Source organism: Cyprinodon variegatus, unplaced genomic scaffold, assembly GCF_000732505.1.
Source record: "Cyprinodon variegatus isolate N-32 unplaced genomic scaffold, C_variegatus-1.0 Scaffold56, whole genome shotgun sequence".
Classification (NCBI taxonomy): domain Eukaryota; kingdom Metazoa; phylum Chordata; class Actinopteri; order Cyprinodontiformes; family Cyprinodontidae; genus Cyprinodon; species Cyprinodon variegatus.
In genome coordinates, this window is record NW_015150509.1 from 131,319 (window position 1) to 150,187 (window position 18,869).

Sequence of the window (18,869 nt, forward strand, 5' to 3'; positions counted from 1 at the left end):
TAATTTACAATCAAGTATGACAGAAGAAACATGATAAATTTAATTATAAGGTAATTGAATCTGCACCTTAAAGGTATCCGGGTGGATCATCAAAATAAGTGGTGCTCATGATTGTCACTCATTCTGGTGATATGTTTATGTAAGTCCGTCCTACGTGCTCATCCCCATTTTCACTTACTGGTGGTGAGTCTGACATAGTGGGAAAAATTGCAAATCTTTTGGAAAGTAAGCTTGTATGATTGATACAAACAGCAGCTTTTAAACAGAGCTTGCATGAGGAATGGGCTTGTGCACGCTCTTGCACGAGTTTAATAGGCGTTTGCTCTCAGGAGCGGGTACAGGGTTGTGTATGTGCACTTTTTTTTTTTAAGTGGAGAGGGCAGGTCTTTTCAACAAGTCACGAAAATCCTGCACTATACCTTTAAACTTCAGTAAACCATAGCCAAAGACTGAGCCTGTTAGTAAGAATTACAAGTTTATTCATCTGAGATTAAAAATGTTATCCAACAGATAGATGGTGAAATTAATGTTGATTCAAGTAATAATGGTGCTGAGCTTCAAGTTCTCCCAGGAGATGGACTTAGAAAGAAAGGGTGCTGTGAAGTTCAGGTTTCATCCACTAAAACACAAAACTTCAGGAGACACCGAAAAATTATCACTAATCTGAATTAGTCATAAACTTATGTAAAAACAGAAAAAGAAAACATTTTAAAATATAAAGGCAAGTTGTATTTTTGCTTGAGTTTAACTCAGAATTAGTTATAAATTGGATTAAAAAACTTCCCCATTAGTGGTTAGTCATCAAATATTTCAGGAGATCTTATTCGAATCTTGATGTGATTTTAAGACTTTATTCAACTCTATTTCAAGCATTTACTAAAATAGCATACAGAGATTAAAAACCGCTACTGGTAACCTTGAGTGTTGTTCACACTGATTTTCAATATTAGTAAAGGAAATCGTGGAGAAATAAAAGTTCTGTACAAGATCACCTCTGTGAATCCCAGAAAATGTCCCTCTATGAAGATCAATAAGAGCTCATCTCTTCAGCTACTTTCACGATACAATACAAAACAATCTAGACACATAAAAAAAGACAAACAAATAATCTAAACAGAGAAAAAGACACTTAACCTAAGGAAAAAAAAATCCCTAAGATTAGCCGGATTAGGACTCCTCTCTAATGGGAGTGCAGCCAGAGAAGAAACTGTTCTGAAAACTGGTGAGGAGCCGCTTCTTCTTCTTGAGGAAGCTGACCGTTGTTCTGTCCTCCTCATTATCGTCCTCCTCACCTTCGTCCTCATCTGTAAAGCTGGGCTTCCTAACCAGCTTCAGATCAGCAGTGCTGTGGCCCATGTCCCCGATTTCCTTCAGCACCTACAGAAACAGGATTAAAAACATCCAGAGGTTCTATGAAAGCTATAAGAGGTTTGTCAGAGAACATCCAGCATCGTGAAGACCCAGCAACGCAGCAGACAGCTCAACTATGGAGAAGTTTTAAAGCTGAAATGCTGCAGAAGCGGCTGAGTATCTGCTTCCTGTCGCTCGGCCTTCGGGAGGCTTACCTTGGTTGTGGGGGTGCAAGATGGAGGCTTGAAGAAGGTGGCATTGTCAGGGCTGTCACAGGATGGCTCCTGCAGAGATGCAGAGTCTCTTGAAATTCCATCTGCAAGACTTGCATCCTGAAACAAGTCAATGGAGTACTAAGACACGGCTTTATCATGGGGTTACCTCAATATTACTAGATTTATGCTAACAGATACAGGTTCTGGTGCCTCACCTCAGCCTTCCCCTGATTATCCAGGTTCCGACACTTCTCGTGGTCACAGAGGCAGTTCTCTCCACACGTCATCTTCCCCTTGCGACACCTGCACTGCTTGTTTCCGCAGCGTCCTTTGCAGGCGCACTGAGGAAAAGGTACGACTCTGCATTATGACTCCAAGCCTTTCTAAGATTAACTTTGATCTCTTTGTCTCCTTCTAGAAACAGACGATGGATTCCCGCCCAGTCTTACCCCAGTCATCCGAGTTTTCCTCGATGCTCTCCTTCCTTTCAGAGGAAGCCACTCGTCCATTTCCTCCTCCTCTTTCTCGTCCTCGCTGGGTGACAGCAGCTCTGCTATATTGATGGTTGTATTCACAGCTGCTTTAGCAGTGGTCTGCTTCTTCGGCTTGGGCTTTTGTTTTGTTTTTTTTTAGGAGGGGGAAAAAAATAAAGAAAGAGAATCAATTCAAGATTTAACTACTTAAGATTATAGAGTTAATTTATGTTAAAACAAAGTTTGGCTTTTTAAACACTGATCCCAAAGAACAGGATTATATATACTCACTTTTGGAGGAACGTACTCGAACGAGTCATCTGGGCTCCTGTCAGACTTGTTTACTGGCAGGAGAAGTTTCCTCTCACTGGCCAAGTGGAGCAACGAGAGTTTCTAACGGTGGAAACAAAGCCAACACAAATCCAATTTAGACCCAGAACAGAACCAAGCAGAAGATTCTGATCCAATCTTTAGAAGTTCTTCCCGGTCACATAAACTGAGCCTCATTTCCCCCTAGAGACTGAGTCAAACTACATACTGGGGAGACTTTGCTCTTTAGGGTCCCTGAGAGTCTCTGGATGCTCCTGTTCATTCATTATAGATTCTTCTTCATAAAGCCCTCGTCACACCTTGACGATGTAGCCAGCGTATGCCTGACGTACCGAAAATCTGGCAAGAACTTATCTTCAACGCATATCAAAGTATTCGACGTGTTGCAGCAGCCGCTGAACGTGTTTCTAACTTACAGCTACTGTATAATAGCGCATTACTTCATGGGCATTACGCTGCTGTGCGTTATTAATAAGTAAGGCTGTCGTTGGACATAAGTTCTGGATTCGCTATGAATACTCTATGTATACGCCCAAAATTGAAAAAATACAAAGAAACTTCAGCGTATGCCAGCGTTTTGGGAGATTCTGCGATGTCAGGCATACGCTGTTTACATCAGCAAGGTGTGACAGGAGTTTAACACTAGAACTCCCAAGGCCGTCATTTTGACGGTTCTGAGATTTTAAAGGGAAAGAACTATATCTAAAATTAATCTTACGTTGCTCATATTAATTTACCTTTTTCTGTTTCTATATTTCCTTCATTTTCACGTAGTTTTAAAACAAAAAAATAAATATGGTTAATTCTACCTCGTCAATGCAACGGCTCTTTAGGTTGCATTGTAAATTCTTCCCCTGGTTGATTGACATTCGGTACAGTTGCATAGCACTCAACATTCCACCTAGAACTCTTTGGCTAATACGAAAAAATGGCTCTCAGAAGAAATCTTACAGCGTCACAGGCTTTAGAAACCCTTCAAAATATTGATGATAGCAATTCGGGCACAGAAGGACAGACCGATGAGGAGGACTAGGGAGGAAGTGGCTCAGATTCTAAAGCGAGTCCGAGGATGATCAAACATCCTCGGGAAAACACAGACGTATCAGTGACCCATCAGACAATAGTGAAACTTTTGTTCAAGCACTGCCCACACCTCAGCCGGTACACTCAGTGGCCCAAAAGCCAAACCAGAGCCCGCAGTCTACTATAACCACACAAAGGTCAGGGTGGATGTGTCGGGTCAGATGATTAGAAAGGATTATGTAAAAGCTCCAACGCGAAGGCGGCCTGTGGCTGTAATTTATGATCTCCTGGAAATATCAGCTATAAACGCAGTGGTTTTGTTTAGGAGCTGTTTGAAAGTCACTTTTTTCGCGCAGATATTTTATTCTGGAACTGGTAAAACAGTAAAAGCAGGAGATAAAACAAAACCGCAGGTTTCCAGCCCCTCCGAGGCACAGAAAACAGCGCAAGGTGCTTCAGCGCTGCACAAAAAACGCTCATATTACGTTTGTCATAAATGTGAAAAGGTCATCTGCAGGAAATGTTTGGGGAGAATCAATCAATTTCTGTAAATAAAATTTTAATTTCAAACTTTTAACCTGTTTAGTAAAACAATCTTACTCTATGGATTTTTTTTTTTTAATACAAATTTAGAACACAAATAATAATAGTGAACAATACAGCCTTTGAAAAATACATCTTAGACCTGTTTTAAGATTTACATATCCACAATAGGTTTATATCGCACACTAGAACCATCTCAGTTGATGACATCATCAAGACTCATGCAAACCATTGGGAAAAATGTCATCCGACGGCCAGTGGGAGTTCCAGTAGGATAAGAATTCTGGGACTCCTACTGTTAAGTCTTTGCATCAGTTTGTTTACTCTTAAAGATTATTAGAAGCTAGCAAACATTAGCTAGGTGGATTAACATTGTGCTTTCACTTCATTTTGGTTGACTGATAAGAAACCAAAGCCTGCATAATGCCATCTACTAGGATAGGAGGCTCATTGGAAAGGAAATCATTTACGCCTTTGATCCATTTACTGAACTGAAATCTAAGTCATCTTAAATTAAAGGTATAGTGGAAGAAGTTCTTTATCCGGGGGAACATCAAAATAAGTGGTCCTCCTAATTGTCAATCATTTTGGTGATATTTTTATGTAAGGCCGTCTTACGTGCTCGTCCCCATTTTTACTTACTGCTGGTGAGTCCGACATAGTGGAAAAACTGCTAATCTTCTTTAGGGAAGTAAGCTTGTATGAGCGATGCAAACAGCTAACAGAGTGTGCACAAGGAGAAATGGGCTAGTGCATGCTCTCGCACGCATTTAATAGGCGTTCCCTCTCAGGAGCGTGTAAAGGTCTCTGCATGTGCATTTTTTTTTTTTTAAGTAGAGAGAACGGTCTTTTGAAAAATTTGCAAAAATTCTCCACTATACCTTTAAGTGCATTTTTTTCTTGATTTGAGGAAGTAACTGAGACACTTTGCCAATAAATATGACAAATTACATTTAGAATAACAAAAAAACAACGACTAAGGCTAAACATACTCATTCCATTGGCAGATCATCTTATAAATACCTGTACCCTAATTCCTATTTTAAGAGTTTTTTTTTTACTCAGATCGTTTTTGCAGTATTTGAACAGATTTTTTTTTCTTTGGTGATCTGACAGATTTTGATTTTGTTCTAACGTTAAAATAAGCTAATCAATCAAGAGGTCAGGGGGGGTCACCTGTCTGTACTCCTCGTTCTGCTCCATTAATTTCTGGTTCTGTTCACTTAAAGTCCGTAGTTTTTCAAGCTCTTCCTCCTAAAACCACAAAAACATTTTAGTACTTTAAGAAGGACTTAGCAAAAAAACAAACAAAAAAAACAAATGTTGCCAAACCTGAACTTTGAGGCGCTGTAGAAGCTCTCTCTCTTTGCTGCTCGTCTCCTCCTCCTGCCTCGTCTCCTCGGATTCCTCACATATGGGTTTGTTCTGCAGCTGGTTGAGCAGGTAAAGAACCTGCAGAGGAACGAACAAACGAAAGGTTCAGCGAGCGGAGGTGGGAGCGACCTTCCCGGCTGAACGCACGGGTCACCTTTTCCTGGTGCCTCTGCTCCAGCTCCACCAGCTGCTGCTGATGCTCCATGTCCATGGTGGACATCACGTTTCTCTCTTCCGCCAGCATCTTCCTTAAATCTTGGGAGTTTCCTTTCTCCTGTTTTAGCTCGCTCTCCAGCTTGGAGCATGCCGTTTTAGCCGAGACCAACTAGAAACAAATGAAAAATGTGAGAAAAGCTTATAGTGAATGCTGGGTGTGAAAAAGCTCCCAGTTGATCAGCTTTTTTTTTTTTTTACCTCAGCCATTAGAACCCGAACGGCGCTCTTGGCCTCCACTATGCTGGTGAGAGTGTCGACTCGTTGTTTCAGACGCCCCTCGCCGTCAGCGACCAGTACTTTCTGCTGCAGGTCGGCTATCTGTGCGTTTCTGAGCGGAAACAAACCGCGTTTTTATAAATCCAGTCTGTAATGGGATGGGGTCGGGCATTCTGTGGTTAGCTGGACTCACCTGAGGCCCATTTCTGTCTCCAGGTTCTCCACCTGTTTGGACAGAGGGGTCTCCAGCGCCCCCCGGGTCTCCAGCTCTGAGATGATCAGCGTCCGGCGCTACAGAAACAAAAGGATGAAATCCTTCCTGCTCTTCTTCTTCATGTTTTTATTATTTGACTTTTTTTTTTAAAGGGGGCTCAACCTACCCGGATTTTAGGAGCAGGTCTCTCTCCAGCATCTATCTGCTGTTTGAGGTTGTTGATCTCCTGTGCCAGGACCTTCCTGTCGTCCAGCAGATCACTGAGGTGTCGCCGAGCCTCCTCTAAGCTCACCATCACCTCCACCTCGTTGAGCAGCCATGTCTGGCGCAAAAAAAACGAGGAGAAAAACTGTGACTTCAGTTGATCTAGAAATGCGTTCCTAAGTGAAACCAGAACGTGTCCCACTACCTTAACTCGGGCTGCAGCTCCCTCCATGCCTCTGCTCTGGTGATCTTTGCGCTTCTCTGCCGCTTCACTTCTCTTCTGCAGGGCATCTTTCAGTCTTTTGTTAGCAGCTGCTGCCTGCAATGGAACAACAGTCGGCTTAGTATGAAGCGGACCAGCTGCTGAAGTGGGAACGCTCCCGGACACAAACAGGGAAAGTTCACCTCTTCCGTTTTACGCCGCAGGACATTGGCTTGTTTCTGGAAATCTCTCTCCAGTTTAAGCAGCTCGTACTGCCGCTTACGGTCCTGCAAGGCGAGAGATAAGAAAAAACAAACATTGTGAGGAGGAGCTCTTCTCTCCAGAATTGATTTAATCTTTTCCAGACCTTTTCCTTCAGCTGCAGGACCTCCTTGTCCTTCTTGCTCTTCCACTGCCTGTATTTCTCAGCATCCTCCCTCATCTGCTTCATCAGCTGAATCCGCTGCGTCTTCATGGCCTATAAGAGCCCAGGCAGTGATTAGAATTTAGGATTTCACATAGAGCACCAGCAGGGAGATTTAGAGCAGACTGCATGTAGAGAATAGTTCATAGACAGCAACTATGTAAAGATGCAGCAGTTTAATATTGCAAACATAAAACATGAAAAACAAAAAACAGAGAGAATCTAGAGCGAGTAACAGCTTCTGAAAAACTAAATGAACTTAAAACTAACTTTCTTTAAGTGTCTCTCATTTAGCTACACCCCAGCACCCCATTCAGCTTCCCATGAAGCTCTCCTCTCCCGGTTGGTCCGTTTAGATCAGGGGGGTCAAACTGGTTCCAGAAAGGGTCGTGTGGCTGCAGATTTTCTTTCAAACCAAGCAATAGCACACTAGACTCCATTCATCTTATCAAGTCATCATGTTAGGACTGGACTCACTTGATGACATGACTGGAGTCTGGTTTGCTATTTATTGGTTGAAAACCCGCAGCCACACGAATGTTTGATAACCCTGGTTTAGATGTTCCTCCTAAGTTTGCATGCTAATAAACATGTTCAATTTTCAGATGAAGGGATGAGCAAAACTAGAACTTTAGTTTTTTGAACTGAAACCCCGCTTCAAACTCCTCCATATTCTTCATAACGTTCTCCTTATTGACAGCCGTTTGCTGAACTGTTTTAAACTACAATTTTTCTCTCATTTATGCCTGAATATGTGTTGATTAGTTAATCTGTCACTTTCAATCCCAGACTGAAGTATAAACCATTTAAATACTTCTGCAGGATGCTGATATGAACTAAGGCTTAAGTTCAGCTTTTTAAATGGTAAATGTCCTGTACTTATATTGTCTTTGCTCTTCAAGGTGCATTAAACTACATTCATCAATTCCTTCACAACTTTGGTGGCAAAATGACTTGTGACTGGTTTAAAGAAAAAAAGGAAAACAGTGACAAGCTAAAGTTTAGAAAGAAAAAAAACTTCACGGGCAGGTAACAAGTTTAGGAGGGATAAGGATGAAATATAATAAGTTATAATATATTTGTGTGTCCTAACACTAATTTATCTATTTGCTTTTACACCTTGCCAATAGGAATACCAGATTGAATGTTTACCATTTCTATCAATCCATTTTTACCTCAGCGTTTTCCTTAACAGATCAAATAAACGACGTTCCACAGACATACAGGACAGCTGATATACAAACAACAAATTCAGATTTTGATCAATGTCATATATAGCCTTTTAATAAAATGGAAAGATAGAGAAAAACTTGATTTTAAAGAGCTGAGACTTTTTCTTCAGCATTTTAAAATTCATAGACTGATCACCTGTATCTCCTGCATTAGCTTGCTGACTTTCTGAACAGAGGATTCCTTGAGTTTCAGTAGTTTAGATTGGTCCAGAAGTTTCTTCTTCATATCTACGAGCTGAGATTCCAGTTCCTGTAGTCGCTTCCTCCGCTGTTCACTCAGCCTAAAGGAGGTCAATGCAGGTCAGAAGTTCAACAAAGTCTTTGGTAAACTCATTATACTGTTGTTAAATAGGATCATCTCAATATGAAGAGAACGTTAGTCCTACTTTGCTTGGTTGCTGTCTTTCTTCGCTGATTGAAGCGCTAAAACTAGTTCTTCCTTTTCCTTCTGCAGAGAATCCACAGCCGACTGCAGAGTTTGGACATTTTTCTGCAGGATAAGAAGTTGAGCAGAATAAATTATCGGGTCAAAAGAAGCGGTTCCTTTGTTGACGAGAGCTATGCTCTTTCTGCGGTCTTACCTTGTGCTCTGACTGCATTGGCTCCAGCTGGCTGTCGTTCTCACACATCTTCCTCACAAACGCCTCCTTCAGACTCAACACCTTGTTCAGCTCTATGAGTTCTTTGGACAGCTGGGCCTGTCTCAGAGCATGATTGGCTGTAAAAGCCTCGGGAGAATCCTTTGGGGAAAATAGTTTGGATTATTGTAGAGTTTAAAAACGATCCAAAGCCAAAGATGGAGAAGAGGAGTCGTACAGATGAGGACTGTTCTGTTGGATCTTTGCTGCCAACAGCCGCCGCCTCCGGTACTTCCTCTCTGGGCGACATGCCTTCGATGGAAGCAGAGATGCCGGCGCTCTCGTTCTGACAACCAAAATAACAAGAAAAAGATGTGAGCAAAGTTAAAGCTTCTGATCCCACTGATCAGACTCTCTTTGCTGTAATGGAAGCTGTTTCATGTACCTTCAGCTCAAGGATGAGCTCTTGCAGGTTCTTCATCACCTCCACATTCTCCTTTAACTCCTGGTCCTCCAGTGTCTGCAGCACCTTCTGAAGATCCACCGTACATCTAAAAAGAAATAAGAGAAAGGCTTAAAGCATTTATGATCAGGGAAATTAGTGGGAAAAAGGGAGTGCTTGGTAAGTAAAGGCTTCACCCTAAATCTAAAATATGCTCTACACAGAGGTTGAAATAAGTCATTGTGGCGTTTGATTAGAGCAGCACTAAAATTCATCCGGGGATCAGGATCGGACTATTTTACGATACATAAATTATATCGCACCATTTTAGTTTACCACATTTCACATTAAAAATTCCATCTATCAGGGTCACTAGTCTTTCACAGGGCAACATACACACACGCCAACAACACCTTCAACAAACATCTTTAGTGTCCATACGCTGCCAAATTACTTTTATACCTGGATACAACATTTGAATGTTGATACTTTCAGAGTATTGATATTTTTTGACAGCCCTGTCTACTAGTCATGAAGGAGGAAGAATCAAATCAATCAAACCCAAGATCTTCCCGCTTTAAAATCTAGTGCTACAAACTGCACTACAGTGAGGCCGCTTTTAAGTCATTTCAGTTTCATCACAGACTGATTAAAACCTCTAAGGCAGAGGTCTTCAACAGGGGATCCGTGACCCCTAGGGGGTCCATGGAGGTACTGCATGGAGGTCGGGAAGACTTTTTTTTTTTTTTTATATATATATTCTCCCTGCAATTTTTTCCACTAATTGAAATGTCTTTAAATACAAATTAACATGAATTCAACACACTGTAGTGTGTTGAATTCTGCATAAATGGAGGCAGAAGATGTCTTTCAGTCATCAATGCACACATTCAGCGACACACAGGAGCTCTTTCAAGCGGGGAACCAATAGAGTGACTATAGGACCAGTTTGATAAAACACAATTTTATATAATAAATATAATTAGTGGGTCCCCGCTCCATCTCGCCATCAGTTTGGGGGTCCTTTGCCTGGAAAACTTTGAAGACCCCTGCTCTAAGGAAACACAGCAGAATGCATCGAGTGAGTCACTAACTTAACAAGATCATGTAGCGATGGTAAAGAGTCATTTGGGTTGTGTTCCTGAAATTTTCAGGAGGGAGCATGCATACAGTGACAGTGGAGAGGGAAACTTAGACTTGTGGTTTTCTGCTGATTCTGATGAAACTAATAATTGGACTTTCTTTTCCCCAAAATACTCACATGAATATTTGACATTTTTAAAACAGTATTCTTTGGCGAGGAAATTACCACTGAGTGAAGTCTTTTAAAGTTAGCCATTTTTTAAGTTTTTAAAATAAGCTGGAGATGGAAGAAAAAATAATAATCCTTTAATAGATAAAAATCACAAACATTAAACTCTAGAGGTAAATCTTTTTATTCAAGAAGCTACTAAAGGGTTTAGAATAAAGCTGCTCATGCTCATGAACAGACTGCTGAGAAAGAAGAGGGTGCCTACATGTCAGCGTTTAGGGTTTCCCTCTCAGGCCTGAAATATAGAAGCTGCAGAACTGAGAGGAGCATCGGTGCACATGGATGGAGCAGGGAAAATACAGCAGAAATACCCAACTCTTTAAATTGGTTTGTTCACATCCACCACAAACTTATGAAAGCAATACAACTAGGGCTGCAACTAAGGATTATTTTGCAAATCGATTCATCTGTAGATACATTTTTTTTTTTTTGATTAATCAATTAAAGGTCGGACAGCGAAATATTCGTTAAAGAAGATTTTATATGAAATTAAACCGGGTGAAACTAAAACTTTTCCACTAAAGGAGTTCTGGATAGATCATATTGACACAGAATGTTTTTTTTTTTTTCCCATCTTAAATGCAAAATGTTTACCTATTTTTTTTTTTTTTTTTTTTTTTTACAATTTTGATATAATTACTGTTCTAAGTGGGTTCCTCTGTCAGCTAAAGGAACATTTTAGTCTCCATTCTCCAGTTAATGATTAATCAATTACTAAATTAGTTGACGATTATTACAATAATCACGATTAATCCAATTGTTTCAGCCTTAGTTACAGGTGCTTGTTGTGACCCTGGAGACACAGCTCATCTGTGTACAGGACACACCTGCAGCAGTGGCCCAATGTTCCTTTCATAATTCATGATTTTTCTCATATGCACTGATCCAGGTTTTTTAGGCGAACAGGAGTTTAGCATGACTCAGAGCTAGAGTCGTCGTAAAAGGGAGTAAAAAATTGTTATTGTTTTTGACAGTGGGAATAATGAGTGAAGTCTAAAAGTTTTTGTTTTCCTCATATTCCTCCAAATGTATTTGAATCAAAGTCAGGATTTTTGCAGAGTCTGTGGAAGCATTGCTACAATCCTCTAAAAGCCGTTAGGGTAGAACTTACGCCGCATGCTGCTCAAGTTGCTTCAGTTTGCTTTGCAGCCTCTCATTTGCCTGCTCGGTCTGAAAAACAGCCGCAAAAAGAGTCAACGCTAACAGAGGAGAACACAGCACAGCAAAATCTCAAAACATTCTATAAAATAAAAGCCTCAGTTAGAGTAATAAACAAATGAAGATTTTATCCCCCCCATTGATCCATTTTAAACTCTTACATAATTGATTTTCTTTAAACAATGACTTTAGAGCGACTGTGAAAGAGTGTTGCTGTGATCCGACTCACCATAATGATCTTCTCGAACATAAGGGCCGTCTGTCCTGCTGCCTCGCTCAGTTCTCTGCACAGCTTCCCGTTCTCCTCTTGCAAAGCGCGGTTCTTTTCTAAAAGCTTGCCAACATCCTCTCCTGAGCTCGGCCTGTAAGCCGACAACCAGAGTAAGAGTCAAGCCCTGCATGCCTGGTTTATTGCCTCGCAGTGAATCCCCTTTATTGCCCTCTTACCCAGAGAGTACAGGAGCTACTCCTCCACGGGCGTGCAGAAGCATCACCTGCAGCTCCTGAACCTATGCAGACAAGGAAACACAAAGTATGTTCTAAAATATTTTGCCTGCTTACTTCTTCCAGAAATGTACATGTAGAATGTAGAAAAACACAGATTTAGAAATAAAGCTGCCAGATAAGGGACAACATGTCCAACCATGTACGAGAGTAAACAGTGTTCATCCTTCCAACATAATGGCCGTAACAGAGCCTTCACCTTACCTGCTGTTTCAGTCGGTTCATCTCCGCAGCCCTTGGGTCGACGTTAACGATGGGTTTGTTCTTAATCTTGCGAGCTCTGTCGGCGTATCGCAGCGTGTTGATGGTTTCCTCCATGTTAGAGTCTGCAGGACTGACGCACGCGATCATCAGAGTGTGGCTATTCCCTCCAAGAGAATCTGAGGAAATGCATACAAAACATTTTTTCCACTCATTTTCCTGCATTGTGGTATCCAAACAGATATTTTCAGCTTCCTGAATCCTCCATCATCTTTACTTTCGACAGGCTGCAGCCATGTCCTAAATTCCTTGTTTTAAAGACACTTTTGTTGAAATTTGCATTTTCCGATTCTCCAGCCTATTCTCCGCCTCAAACTTCTTTCCAAACATACGGATTTACGATCAACCAAAGCAGTTCCACGCAAACACACAAAAACAGAAATATCAGATAGAGATTACAAAAAAGTGTTAAAAAAAACGTTTATATTATATTAAAAAAAAAGCATTTTAAATGCCAGCATAATCACATTTAATGAATTTTAATGCAAATTGGAGCCTTAATTTAGAATAATTATGATTTAATGACCTTTAATAGCCCGTGGAAACCCTAAAAAAAGAAGTTGCTGAAAAAACTTTTTAGGAATGAAAGCTTAAAAAAGAAAAAGAAAAGGATTATCCTTGTTAGAAGATCCTTTGTTTAATGACCAGTGGGATTTCTGAACAGTGAAATCAAAGCCTACCCTGAAGCAGGCGGGTGAGTTTGGAGTCTCTGTAAGGAACAAAAGTGTTCTTCTTGCTTTCATCCCCCAAAGCGCTGATCACATTACCCAGACACAAGAGGCCACGGTTGATGCTGATTCCTGTGGATAAAAATAAAATGCATCACAAGACGAGAACTCTCAGTTTTAAAACAGAAAGACGCCACATTAAGAGGCATGCAAATGTTTGGACATTGCTGCTTTAGGGTGTTAAAGGGTTTAAAGTAAAAAGAGAGAGAAATATTTTTAAGCTAAAAATCTGAGCTTTTTATTTTTAATTTCAAGGAAACCAGCTTTGGAATGAGAACAAGACAAGCAATTTTATTCTGACTAAACTGAGCAGAGAGGGGCTGTCTTTATTCCCGCTCTCTGAAACTAGTAAATGTTATCCTGAAACAGATCCACAGAAGGAGGTCCTTAAATATATGTTTACGCTTTACATGACGACAAAAATAGAAAAATAAGAGAGAATAAGTAAAACGGATTGTGATGTACCTTCTTTCAAACGGTCTCCTTCAGCTTTGGTTTTCTTTTGTCTCTCTGAGCCAGCCAGATCCACAAGGTGCAGCTTTGAAACTATTGAATCCACTCTGTAACAAAAGTTAGCAGAAATATGAAGCAAAGGGTGGGAGCCTGCAAACAGAACCTAAAACAGGTGGCTCCAACAAATAATTTATTTAACTCAGAAAAAAAAGTTAAGGTTCAGCTACCCAGCAGCCATTGGTTAGCTACCCAAAATCTATGACTGAAATTTAACAGGATTTTTTTTCTTTTTCTTTTGGTTTAAACCACTCCTGAGCTCTGCTGTTTATTTTTATTGTTTGTTCTTTTCCCCAATTCTCTTTTTATCTTTTCTAATAACACAGTTATAACCTGATGATGTTACTCCTACAGCTCAATTTAGAGAAACTCTGGCATTTCTATTGCAGGTTTTAAGCAAATGTCAAAGAAAAAACTATTGAAAGACAACTGAAAAAAAACACATGGAAAAACAAGAAAATTACAAAATGCCTAAAATTGTTTGGATTATTTTAGTCATTTCTGTGCTTGTTAACCACTTATAGTACCTACCTGTTCAGTATTAAGGCTAATGTTTCCCCAGCAGTTTATGAAGTTTGACTGTCATGATCTAGAACACTATATTACCTTGATTAGACTGTGACTGAGACTGTTGGTCACTTAGCCAGTGATGACTCCTCACTTCCAAACAACATGTGTATGATACTAGGGGTGAGTATTGGCATGGATGTTGCGATACGATCCCTACCATGATACCTGGTTCAAGATACGATATCACTTTATTGCAATATCACCATATATTGCAAAATCTTTTCTGCTATCAAATTAAATGTATAGCAAAAAAAAAATAATAACCTCTGTATATATTCATCAGACGATATATATATATATATTGATTGTTCAATTAGTTTGTATTCATGTTGCTTGGGGAGTCATTTCACGTCTTCCACTGTGCCTGCCTCAACTACAGAAATGGCGCTGCATCGCACAGCAAAAGGGCTCCACAGCATTATCTGCCAGTGGTGGTAGCCCATTTTCCCTCAGTTTTAGGTAAAAAAAAAAAATCGATACTAGAAACTGAAAGGTCGATTTTATAGCAGGCAGCCAAAAATCTATTTTGACAAAACGATTTTTTTTTCACACCCCTAAACGATACTGATGTATCTCTGAAGCTGTAGCTTCAGAGTCAACGGCTTCTGTTAACCGTTATTCGGCTCTCCTACTGATGAGGAAAGCGCGATTCTAAGCGCTGCTGTTGTATCCTCAGCCATTGCTCTGGTCTGAATAATATTAAATTGTGCTACAGCTGCCGTCATGTTCATAGTCATTTTACACATATACATTGAAGAGCTTTATTTTAAGTGTTTGTTCTGAGTGATCTATTCCAGGAGAGAATCAGGGAGAGCAAAGCAGGAAGGTGTAAACACTTAGCTTTCCTTTACAAAATCTAGAATTTAGATTCGATAGGAGTCAACATTCTTAAAGGACAAATATTGTTCTTCTAAAAAAAAAAAAAAAAAAAAAAGCAGACTTGTCTGATCCTCTGCGTTGCTCCAATGTGATGGTGAAAATGGCGTGGGAACGCGAAGAGGCAGCATTCATTGCTGTGGATCCCACTGTACGTGCCGAGTTTCCAATTTCCAGACAAGCTACCATCTCTGGGGCAGAAAACACTTGCTTCTCAGTCAGCCCAACAATCTAAAAAAAAAAAAAAAGTGTTATCTTTTATCGGAGGCTAACATCTTCTCCACTTTTCACATTCATTTTAGACTCACCTTAATGCCTTCTTTAGGATCCTCCCGAATACTGATGGCAGGTTTATCTTTAGAAGCAGACAGCAAATCTAAAATGTCCTCATTATAGATCTTGGAGGGAAAATAAAGAAAATAACTATTACAAGATGTTTTCTCTAAACATTAAAATACGAAGTTTTAGATAAAAGGAAAACAGGACATCAGAGTTAACAGCGTGCATCTGCAAACCTCCAGATATGACACATTCAGACAGAATTCAGAGTCTGTTTTCTTCTCCCTCTCCTCAAAGATCCTCTTGATGACTCGAGGAATCACTCCGACTGAGGGATCGTTTTCCTGGGCTGACGTGTACGTTCCTCCCATTGAGTAGGTTTTTCCTGACCCCGTCTGTCCATATGCAAACACTGTGGCATGGTAACCTAACAGAGGAAGTGTTTAGAAATGATGTAAAATGACGAGAACATGGCTAAACCGTCTATATTTTATTATAACAAGCAAATATAACTCATATTTCAGGCAGTTAGTACTATAATTGAATCTTAAAAGGGAAAACCTAGTCAGAATAAAACCAAACGTGCCAAAATTGCACATTAGAGAGCGGATTTACCTTTGAAAAGTCCACGCAGTAAAGGTTCCACAGCAGTGCTGAACACTTCCTCTTGTTCAGCCGTGGGATCGAACACATAATCATATGTGAATGCTTTCTCTGTGCCGACGATCACCTGAGAAAAATAAAACAAGCTTTAAAAATCGGAGCTGAATGCGACTCAAAGCAACATCTAATCTGATGATGTAATACGTCGTACCTGTGGCTCACCAGGGACGAAAACAAGACAGGTCTGACATCCCTCATTAATTTCTTTTGGTACCAACGGACGACATCGTAAGGCAACCCGCACCGGGATCACCTTAGCGTCTTCGTTTGTCATGGTGCAGGATTCCAGTAACGAGCTTTAAGAAATACAAAAAAAGGGGGCAAAACAACATGAAAATGTGCCATTGACACCTTTAATGTAGCCTGTGACATGTGTTCAGATCAACATGTTATATAAGATTGCAAGATAATAAAACCTCAATCTAGACTTTTAATCTATCAAGAAGGGACAAAATTGTCATGGAAAGCCAGTTTTAGTAATTTATATAAATATCAATAAAATAAAGAGTTAAAAATATCAGAAAACATAAACCTCTTTACTTTACAGGAAAAAAAAGAATAAATAAAATAAAACAACCACCAAATAGTCTGATCTATTCAAACATTCAGGAAGGAATAAAGAGTATTACTCCAGTCTTTGGCATTCTGGTGTAAGTATTGTGAAGTTTAAATAAATGAGATGAAAATCTAATCAGTACAGACGAATAAAATAATGCATTTCTCCAGCATAATGATTTTGACTTACTCATTAAAATAGGGTTAAAAAAAATACAGTTTGGAAAAGGTCAAAACTTCTAAAGTACATAGAAGCAGAATGACAGCAGTTAACTTATCCTGTTTATTTACCTCTGAGATATATGGATAACATTGGACCCAATTAACTTCAGTTTATATTAGGGCTGGGTAAAAAAATGTATTTAATCGATTTTGAATCAATTCCTTTACATTTTTGCAAAATCGATGTGTAGGGAATGACGATTAGTTTTATAGTGTTGCACGTGACGTTCACATTCAAATGAGCAGGTGTGAGCAAATGCCGACCCAAGTAACACACCACTCAGCAAGCTGTCCCAACTGAAGTCTGATGTCTGGAACCATTTTGGATTTAAAACAGCTAAAGATACTGTGCAGGATATGTGACATTAAGGTGACTTCCACCTACACTGATAATGAATGGCGTCTTGCATCTCGTGCTACAGACCACCAAGATGACTTCAAGCAACAGAGCTGCAAATATAGCCAATAGTTTGACTGAAGACGTTAACAAATGGGGGCTGACCAGCAAACACCCTGTAGTTGTTACAGACAACGCTGCAAATATGGTTTGTGGAGTGAAGAATATGCAGCTCATGCAAGTCTGCTGTGTCCCCACTGTGTCACGTCTTTTTGCTCGTGTGAGGCTTCACTTTTTCACTTTTCAAAAATAAGTTTTCACTTTTGAGACAGTTTGGTTCACATCTGAAGTTTAAACTGTCCGATTTACAAGTTTGCACTTTGTGTTTAATATGACAGGAAAAAAATAAAATACATGAGTATTTTGAAACACAGTTGAACCACTTTCAAATTTGTAAAAACAGATAGAATCGAATTTAATCGATTTAGAACTGTATGAATCAAAATCAAATTGATTTAGGACTTTGGGGGAAATATCCAGCCCTAGTTTATATGTTGAAAATTAGCAACATGCTCATCAAATTAAATTGTTAAGATTATGCACACATTGCCATATACAGCATTGATGTCTTCCACACTTTGCCACTAACAAAAACTCTGATTTAGTAACTTCTTGAAGCAATTAGCAGCACTTTTCTTTTTTTAGATCGCTTTAGATTTTAGAATAAGGACTGGATAAAATAAGAACAGGGGAGACTTTAAAGAATCAAATACGTTTTATTAGATTGAAATCCACCAATCAAGTGAGTGGAAATCTTTCTATTAACCGATTGCGTCACCAGATTTAGTTAAACCATAATGGTCATTTCACAGCTTTCTGGATAAATATAGAGGGTTTTATTTCCCCTTCATGTCAGTATTTAATCATAGTAACTGAAAACGTTCAAGTACAAAGTACTGTCCATCAAGAAAGGGTGGTAAGGGAAAAGTAGTATTTATTAGACTGGTTTCTATTGTGAAAAATCATTCAAACTGGCAAAATAAAGCTCTAACTAAGTTTTTAATTTTATTTTTTGCCCTAATCAGTGGTTGATAAAAAGTGAGACTTTCCAACCCCCAGGAAGGCTTAGTTTTTTTCCTTCAAGCTGTCAGGGAGTCGTTCACTGAAGCTCCAGTCCATGTTTTACCGTTTATTTGTCGAGACTAAGCTTACTAAATGGACACAGATAACAGTGGGTGTGGATCGAGACAATGCCACGGTGAAACTCACAAATCTATGGGAAATTACAACACTATATCATTAATGTTAACATGCTAAACTACGAATATCGGATTGGAGAAGCTAGCTAGCTAGCTGCATAGCGAAAGATGAGCATCAGTTGCGAAGCTTTTCGTTCTACAAAAACAAAGAGTACAAACACGGACAGAGTCTCTCCGATAGTTAACTATCCACTGTCAGGGTCAACTCGACACAAAAAAAGTGAGCTGAAGTTATTCGGACGACTTTATTATTAACGTACCTTTCAGATTTCAATAGGAAAACTTCATTCGGTGGCTGACTGTTCCTGCCCGCCACTTTCAAACAAGCAGCTCCGCCTCCTGCTCCTTCTTCGAATCAAAACAAGGAGCTCAGTCACCAATGAAGATCTGTGCTACTGCCACCTAGCGGGAATATAGGAAAAATGCAGTATTGCATCTTTGCAAAAATGCAGCTACCAAACAGTCTCTCACTCAATATACCCAATTTCTCACACTAAAAAATGACAGACGTTAAAACTCAACTCAGTCTAGTTTAATAATCTCCTGTTAGTATTAAGGAGTAATTAAACCAACACAAAAATTTTAATTCTTAAATCTTT

The 18,869-nt window shown here is 39.7% G+C and overlaps 1 protein-coding gene across 3 annotated transcripts; it reads right to left on the minus strand.

Moving 5' to 3' along the window:
* Positions 1-835: 835 nt before the first annotated feature.
* kif4a (kinesin family member 4A) lies at positions 836-18,612 on the minus strand. 3 transcript variants are annotated; one of them, XM_015371344.1, is made up of 31 exons: positions 18,531-18,612; positions 16,049-16,193; positions 15,850-15,964; positions 15,471-15,661; positions 15,264-15,353; positions 15,020-15,186; positions 13,465-13,559; positions 12,952-13,071; positions 12,215-12,390; positions 11,954-12,015; positions 11,736-11,868; positions 11,460-11,518; positions 9,040-9,145; positions 8,833-8,940; positions 8,598-8,756; positions 8,403-8,506; positions 8,153-8,297; positions 6,728-6,838; positions 6,564-6,647; positions 6,364-6,477; positions 6,121-6,276; positions 5,934-6,031; positions 5,723-5,852; positions 5,463-5,633; positions 5,267-5,386; positions 5,111-5,188; positions 2,330-2,431; positions 2,015-2,176; positions 1,781-1,906; positions 1,566-1,634; positions 836-1,377 (listed from the first exon to the last, which is right to left on the minus strand). In XM_015371344.1, the coding sequence occupies exons 2-31, from the start codon at positions 16,169-16,171 to the stop codon at positions 1,168-1,170; spliced, it is 3,684 nt and encodes a 1,227-aa protein (XP_015226830.1). In that variant the 5' UTR covers positions 16,172-16,193; positions 18,531-18,612; the 3' UTR covers positions 836-1,167. The 3 variants fall into 3 exon arrangements, with proteins under 3 accessions (XP_015226830.1, XP_015226828.1, XP_015226829.1); XM_015371342.1 differs by having other exon boundaries at positions 1,566-1,682; XM_015371343.1 differs by lacking the exon at positions 18,531-18,612 and adding an exon at positions 17,060-17,079 and having other exon boundaries at positions 1,566-1,682.
* Positions 18,613-18,869: the final 257 nt, after the last annotated feature.